The sequence below is a fragment of the Cololabis saira genome, chromosome 12 (genome assembly GCF_033807715.1).
Source record: "Cololabis saira isolate AMF1-May2022 chromosome 12, fColSai1.1, whole genome shotgun sequence".
Classification (NCBI taxonomy): domain Eukaryota; kingdom Metazoa; phylum Chordata; class Actinopteri; order Beloniformes; family Belonidae; genus Cololabis; species Cololabis saira.
This window is the reverse complement of record NC_084598.1, coordinates 26,782,966-26,791,208: the sequence shown is the minus strand read 5'-3', so window position 1 is coordinate 26,791,208 and position 8,243 is coordinate 26,782,966. Positions and strand designations below refer to the sequence as shown.

At 42.0% G+C, this 8,243-nt stretch overlaps 1 protein-coding gene across 1 annotated transcript; it reads right to left on the bottom strand.

The window, feature by feature from the left end:
- Positions 1 to 2,143: 2,143 nt before the first annotated feature.
- adora1b (adenosine A1 receptor b) lies at positions 2,144 to 7,342 on the bottom strand. The gene is made up of 2 exons (XM_061736268.1): positions 6,527 to 7,342; positions 2,144 to 4,313 (listed from the first exon to the last, which is right to left on the bottom strand). Exons 1-2 carry the CDS (start codon positions 6,865 to 6,867, stop codon positions 3,512 to 3,514), a joined length of 1,143 nt encoding a protein of 380 aa, XP_061592252.1. The 5' UTR covers positions 6,868 to 7,342; the 3' UTR covers positions 2,144 to 3,511.
- Between the last annotated feature and the right edge of the window lie 901 nt (positions 7,343 to 8,243).

Below are 8,243 nucleotides of genomic sequence, written 5' to 3'. Positions count from 1 at the left end.
GCATGTACAGATTAAAAAGAGTTGGACCTAAAATATTATTACACAACTCAGACACTAATCAGATACACGATTACCATAATAAATATGTCTTAAACATTTTATCTGCAAATGCACAACAATCTGGTTACTGAAGTTAGCTGGTGTGTTTTTATTCCTATGAACTGATAATATGAATCTGATAATATGAAGCGTGCTAGGATTTCCTTTTGTTTTTCTCACATTAGCCTCATGGACAGTTGGTCGCTGCAGGAAAGGTCACCTCTACTGTGCAAGTGGAAACAAATAGCTCCAGGATTTTCTTTCCCCTTTTTTGTTGTTCTTATCTGAACAGTTCTATTTTGATTTTGTTTCATTTTTTTGTTTTCCCCTCTGAAATTCAGAATGGTAAGAACAGCCTGAGAGACAGAAACATTGCTGCTACACACTGTGAAAGATATTGTACCCGGGTATCAATCCAGGAAAGCTTTCTGGTTAACATTATGTCACACACAGCGGGAGAGGACAGTCCTCTGTTTGGATTCGGGGCATGTGTTACATCTGAGAGAGGCCACCAGTTAATCTGTTGACAGCTTGTGAGGAGCAGAACTCGAAGACCCAGCGCAGTGAGCAGTCTTCCCTCGAATTATGTGATCTTTTCAGGAACTTCATACGTCTCCACATATCAAAGAAATTCCCCGTCTGAGAGGGGGAATGGGTTGTCAGAGCCATGACGACGCTCGGCTGTTATCTAACAACCACTCACGGTATTATTGTGCCAGAGTTTTTCACTGCTGTGCAATAATTACAAATCTTATTTTAAAGAAAAAAAAACGGAATTTCTGAGCTGGACTTTATTAAATGTAAATTGTATTACCTGCTGCAGATATTACTGAGCATATTCTGAGTTACTGTAGCACATGTACACCATCTGAAAAGTGCTGACTTTGCATGAAAACGTAATAAATTCAAGGAAAAATGTCCCTTTTTAAACTCTCCATCCTCCAAGTATACTTAAAAAAGTCAAAACTGACTTACTATTATCACATTTGGAAGTCAATGTTGTAATAAAGTTTTTGCAAACATCTATATATGTGAACATTAACAGATAAAGAGATGCATCACTTTGTTTCAACTGTGGCTGTTTTAAGTGCTTTATAAATAAACTTGGTGTGGTATATATAGCAACATAACCATTTAATGGCGACTTTAATTACAATATTGACTCTTGTTGTAACTCTGGTTTGGTCTTCACTTCACAGGCTTTGTCTGAAATAACATCTAACGTCAGACCAGCAAAAATCCCCCAAACCCCCCAAAAAAGCAAAAAAATTCAACCCTCTCAAGCCGAGATGAATCATCTTTCGGTTTGCAAGTTGTAGCAACTTTGATTTAATAATATCATCATCACTTTTAAGTTATGAGTTATTTTGTGAGACTTTGCACTCTTTTCTTTGCAAGAGGCTTCCTTTCATCTCTTCCTTTGAACAAAACAAGCACTGCAATCAGGTCGTAAACCAGTCACACATGTGGCTCGTTACGCCATATTTACAATTCAAACTTCAGGCTTAAATAGATGCTTACATCTGGAATTAGCTGCTAGTTAACCATGTCACAACAAGTATTGAACCAAGATCGCATTCTTTCATCATGACTGTGCTTTTGTTATCTCAACACTGCCACAAAAGGTCTAGTAATAGAGCAGTCAGCACGAGTGCATAATAGGGTTTACGATCAAATATTTCCTTGCCTCACTGCAGTTGAGACTGCTAGCAATCTGTGATTTGCCAAGTACATTATTCAACATCATTTTCTAAATGAATAGTAAACAACCTGATATGCACAATCTGACATTTCCTTTAACTCATATTTGCTGTTGCAAATTTATTTAAGCTTAAAGGCAGGGTAAGTGATTCTACACGCTTTCTAAAGTTCTAGTTTTCTACAAGTTTTCTTTGGAACCACTGGAAGGAGAAAGTCAGAGGTGGTAGTTCAACATGTTTTGCTAATGTTTGATTTCAAATATCAACAGACGTGACATCATCCAAAAATTGCTTACCCTGCCTTTAAAATAAAAATGTCTTAAGCGCTGGCTTAAATTGTGCTTTTATATGTAATCTGAACATACATATTTATCAGCAGTCATCAATAAAACTCTACTAAATGACCTGAAAAAAGACAAAAAACCAACAACAGCATGTGTATTTCACTATTCTACTGGAATCTAAGTAACTAAAAAAAGCACATTATAATAATAAATTTTGTATGTCTGATTTGTGAACAAATGAAACAGACGAGGTGGGTGGAGTGTTTGAGGAATCTTTACAACCTTACCAGCATCAAATGTTCACCATCTCTTTCTGCTTGTGAGGCAGTTGTATAAATTGTCTTGACCATACATGAGAGAGATTGTCACATATTTAGAGTAACAGTGAAGCATCTTGGCTGGATCTTGCAATTTTTACAAAATACAAAAAAAAACTGTATAATTTACATTCTCATACAGTGTGTTGAAATGAGTGCCACTGAGCACAGTTTACTTTTTAATCTACAGATCTACCAGATTGGCAGCTTCTAGGATATAAAAGGCTCACAATCGTAAGGTTTTATTTCTGTATCAGTTAGAGTGTTCACTCAAAAACACTGAATAAGGCCATAGAAGGCACAGTCATTCGTGGTAAGATGTGATGATGTTACTTGCATGGGAGTTGAGGAAACGTTGTTGCTCCTAGCTCTTGTTCTCCTGCCAACTGTTTTTGGGGGCACGGCAAACATGAACTTTAAGTCCATCTTGTTTCATCCCCCGTGGATAGCAGCTTGTCTGCTGCATGTATTGGAGCTTCTGAAATGTTAATACCTCCCATATAGCCTCCGTCTGCTTGTGTTGTATTTCCGAGTCTTCTGCGATGCAGCCCTGCTGTTGTGGGGAAGGGGCTGGTGTTCATTGGAGAAGAGTTTAAAGGTTACGAAACTTTTGCTCCACCATTGCTCTAGACATCGTTGTGCAGCTAAGACCCTGAAGATGGGATGAGCATTTCCAGCTGTGCTGCTACAGTCTTGTATTTACATTATTACATTCATATCATGTAGCCACTGTCACTTTAAATATATACAAGGTATTACAGTATTTAGATTACCCTGCTTTATATAATTTATAAATGTTCAGTAGTAACATTTGATAATCTGATATTTCATCAACCATGACAACCTACATTGCACATTTTGTAAAGTTCACAGCAACTGCTCCACCATAATGAATAAGACAGTGAAAGTGGAGTGCTTTCAGCCCGGTACTAAGGTATACACAGTTAAAAGGACTTCAGATATTGCAAGTTTTTTTTTTTCTTCCACCAGACTTTAATTTGATACAATCCTCCTGAGGAAAGATGACTTATCTTCAAGTGAGCAATATCCTCAGAGCACTGCAGCGCCGCGTAGCAATCCATTTTCACCACCAGGCTACATTCAAATGATAAGAGAGCTACTGCTCGAGCACTCATCACTATTTCTCCAGCCATCGGGTCTATCCCTTCACTTACACCGTGTTCTGCTCCAGTGAGGGCGGATGTTCATTAGGCTGCTGAGGCATTTGGGGCTTTTGCTCCTCCTGTGGCTCAAACGGAGGCTGCTGCATGTGTTGTGGGTTAGATTTAAGGTTTTCCATCTGAGTGAGCTGCAGTGGTGTCGCCTGCTGAATCACCAGATTGGGCATCTCTTTCCTGTCACTGTGCTGAAAGTCCAGAGCCGGCGTGTCCTTGCAGCAGAAGTATTGCTGCCAGATTTTGTGGAAGGCCAAGCGAAACTTCTTAATGCGGAAAGCGTAGACGATTGGGTTGACAGCAGAGTTGCCGTGTGTGAGCAGGATGGCAATGTAGAGGAGGACTATGGGTGTTTTGCAGTCAGGGCAGAAAAGCGTGATGCAATTGATGATGTGGAGAGGCAGCCAGCTGATGGCAAAGAGGAAAAGCACCAGGGCCAGAGATTTGGCAAGGTTCAGCTCTTTGTCATAATACTTGTTGGGGTCTGTGTGACTGCTGTTGATTTTCTTATTGTTGAGCTGCTTGTGAATCATGTAGAAGATCTCAGCATAGATGAGCAGCATGAGCAGCAGCGGTGGTAGCACCCAGCCGAAAAAGTTGAAATAGACCATGTAGTCCATGCTGATGACGTTTTCAAACTGGCATGTGATAATGAGATCCGAGCTGATGGAGCCGTTCTGCTGGAGGCGCCTCAGGTTGTTCCATCCTAACATGGGCGTGAGCCCCACGATGAAAGACACCGTCCAGCATATCACCACTGCCACGCCTGCTCGCCGAGTTGTCACCACTCGCCTGTACCTACAGGGGCAAACAAACAGCTTCATGTCAACATCCTTCCACAAAGCATTGGTGAACCATGATGTTTTCTGTGGTACTTCATATTTCATGCTGTCAGTGTATTTAGAGCAAAGAATGTTAAGATTCACAAAAACTAAACAGTTTACAGACAGCTCCCTGCAGTACATATTTGAAATATGCAGTACTGTGCATTTGAAAGCGTGATCCATAAACCTGACATTGTGCAGAACTGCTTTTTTTCCTTTGCTTCATTTGAAACTCTTCATTTTATCTCAGTTTTCCTTTTTAATTTAGTACGACAGTGTAATGGAAAAAAAAATCAGGACTACTCAACACATTACAGGCTTTACAGGTTCACAAAGGTTTTTTTTCTTTACATTATCTAATGGATGTGTAGCAGCAAATGAAAGCAGATGGAAGGTGCATGGCCTCTAAAATCTTGTTACTGTTGTCTTGTCTTGAATCCCAGAAATAACACAGAGACTTATCTTAATATTAGCCCGGAGGCAGAGATGAACCCAATTATCAGCTCCAGCTCATGTTAGGATGCACGTACAGCTATGACTGGATCATTTTCAGATTAACATTAATTGATTTTTATAGTGTCTAATGGCGTAATTGCAGACGAAATGGTCACATTATAACGACCTGACCTTTGCTGACGGATAGCCTGCGGCGATGCTGAACCCTACAGTTTGGCCCGACTGTAACAGGTGCCGTGTGGTAGATTAGTATTGATTAGTGGACGTTCGCTGAGTTGGGTTTGTGCCGGAAAAGCAGCAAAAACCAAGAGCCTGCAAGCCGGTGTGCTCAAGAAAGAGATTGTAATCTAAAAACACTTGATGGGTAGTGGTGGCGGTGGGAGGGTGGGGGTGGATTTCTGCACTTTTCTCAGGAGGAGACAGAGTTGCTCTGATTCTGGAGGGGGGGACAAAACAAATACATTACTGTTTTGAACTATTCTCCACCATCCTAAGATACGTTGACACATCTCAGTTAGGGATGGGCGGTATGGACTAAAAAATGTATCATCGTTATCGGGCATTTATCCCCATAACGATAAAAATGACGATAAAAAAAATACCAATTCAACTCCACCTTTTTAACTATGAATCTATCTCGCTCTCAGATCCGCCATGTTTGTCATCAACGGGAATTTATCTTTCTTTCTTTCTTTCTTTCTTTCTTTCTTTCTTTCTTTCTTTCTTTCTTTCTTTCTTTTTTCCCTTCCTTCCTCCTTTCCTCCTGCTCTTTCCTTCCTTCTTCCCTTCCTCTTTTCTCCCTTCCTTCCTCCTTTCCTTGTTTTCTCCCTTCCTTCTCCCCTTTCCTTCCTTCCTTCCTTCCTTCCTTCCTTCCTTCCTTCCTTCCTTCCTTCCTTCCTTCCTTCCTTCCTTCCTTCCTTCCTTCCTTCCTTCCTTCCTTCTTTTTTCCCCTTCCTTCCTTCTTTCCTGCTGCTCTTTCCTTCCTTCTTCCCTTCCTCTTTTCTCCCTTCCTTCCTTCTTTCCTTGTTTTCTCCCTTCCTTCCTTCCTTCCTTCCTTCCTTCCTTCCTTCCTTCCTTCCTTCCTTCCTTCCTTCCTTCCTTCCTTCCTTCCAAAAATCAGCTTTACACAAAAACATCATCAACGTGAATTTATCGTTTTTACCGCGACATGACAAATTCTTATCGGGAGGAATTTTTTTGACGTATATCGTGAACGGTAAAATATCGCCCATTCCTAATCTCAGTCCAAAAATTCAGTTTTGAATGACTCGAGTAAGAATTACAGCACTTTTGATGAATACACACAAAATTACAAAGGTTAAAGATAAGAGAGCTCAAGAGCTGTACTAAGCTTTAAAGATTTTCTGTGGCAGTGTGAGGAGCTCCAATCCTTTAATGCCTTTAGTTTTCACAACGAAACACAATCTATGAGAGTGAACATCACTGACAAACGCCTCCAGATATGTTCACAATCAAAGTCATGGTTGATCAGCAGATGCTGTTGTTGATAAGTCAGATCTCCATGCATGCTGAGAAACTGGAAGTGTGGAGCAGCTTGTAAAGTGAAACAAAAACCTGGGCTATACAAATCAGTGCTCAGGAATCATGGTGAGCTGGAGCTGCTTTCACTTCTCCCAGGAGAAGATGGGGAAAGAAAAACGGCGGAAAAAGATAATAATGATACTATCCGGTCCTTATTTCCACGTTTGTTTCTGTGAGAATCCTGGTTACCTGGTCGGGATCTTGACCCTGAGATACCGGTCAATCGCGATGGCCAGCAGAGCGAGGATGGAACTTTGCGTCAGCACCAGCACCGTGCACGCCACGAGCAGGCAGCTGTAGAAGTGAGTCTGCAGCCCGATGCTGATGGTGATGGCCAGGGGGATGACGAGAGCCCCCACTGCAATATCCGCCAGGGCCAAAGACACGATGAAACAAAACGTGGTATCTCGCAAGGATTTGTTAATTTTCACCGCCCAAACCACCATGACATTCCCGATCACGGAGGCGAGAGCGATCAGCACCTCCATCCCTATGTAGAGGCTCTCGGCTGATAAAAGTGTCACGGGCATCCTGGCAGGAGATCCTGCAGAAGATCCTGCAGAAGATCCGACCTCTTTGATGAGAAACGACTGGAGTGAAGCAGCTTGAGAACCGAGCGCCTTTGCTTGCGTCCCTTACAGAGCTTCCCAAATGAACCCAGCGTCCGTCCGCGTCATTTTGTCCTCATTTCTAGTTAACAAACATGAGTTGATACAAAACCCAGCTATTACTATCGTTACATGAAGAACAGCAGCCGAGCTTTGGGAGTTTTAGTGTGGAGCAGGTGCGGGTGTCCAGCGGCTGCTGTGCGTCGCGGATGCGCTGTTCCCTGCGCCTCCTCCACTTGGCTGGATACACCTGCTTCTCCAGAGCTCAGCATCCTCTCCGTGCGCCTCCACTCCTCCAGGAGGGCGCTTTGTACTCGTAAGCCTGAGTATTTCTGTTCAGCAATTCAGATTGTATTACTGCACGTACGTTTTCCCCCTGGAAAGCGCGCACCGTGGCAGCTCCGCGCCGCCAGCAGCAGCCAGCCCTCTCCACACTCCTCTCCCTCCATGTGCATTTAACACAACAGTAGCTGAAAATAGATTTGACATTTTTATGATGCACTTTCGGTTACGTGGAGATGTGCTATTTGTGTCTCCGTGGGGCGCAACACGCCAACCCCCGCACGTTTCCAGTGGTGGATTGCTTTATTTCCACGCATACATAAATAAATTACGCCCTAGCTTTCTGCGGGACTATCCCAAGGTGGTGGAAGCAAAGGTGATGGTCAATCTACAGATGCAGTCGGTTGACGGTTAGTCCATGGGCCAGACCAGATATACCACTCAAGGTGACAAAACTTACTTATTATTTTTGTAAATATCCACATCTATAGATGATATTCTGGTATGATAAATCTTCATGAGTGGCAGCTGTATCATAGTTATCAGCTCATGAAGTTACCACCCCCTTCAGAAATTACATTTTAGATGCTGGTGCATATCCTGGTTTAGACTCATGTGCAGGATATCTGTCAATGTTTCACAATATTGTCTTTGTTATCATTTTAAAGGGGACCTTTGAAGCATTCATTCAAGCTAAGATGTGATACATTTCCTGAATCCTTACGGTCCTGTGAGTATTCCAGTTTTTGTATTGTGTGTCTCTGTTGTTCCTAGATGACACAGGGATAAAAGATAGTATATCATTTAGGCGAAAATTGTGTAAAAATGTGCATTGTTTAGAGTTTCAAGAGCTGCAGTGACCTCTATGTTGGTCAGAAAGATGCACATCTTAGCTTGAATGAATGCTTAAAAGTCCCCCTTTAAAATGATACCAAATATTGTGAAACATTGACAGATATCAATAATGCCACTCAGGAAGGGGTATCATACCAAAATATCATCTATAGACATAGATG

Excerpts from the sequence above, each read along its gene's own strand:
- adora1b (XM_061736268.1), bottom strand. The coding sequence starts at position 6,867 with ATGCCCGTGACACTTTTATCAGCCGAGAGCCTCTACATAGGGATGGAG. Across the intron at positions 4,314-6,526 it reads AGGGTCAAGATCCCGACCAG|GTACAGGCGAGTGGTGACAA; the intron begins GTAACCAGGATT and ends TTGCCCCTGTAG.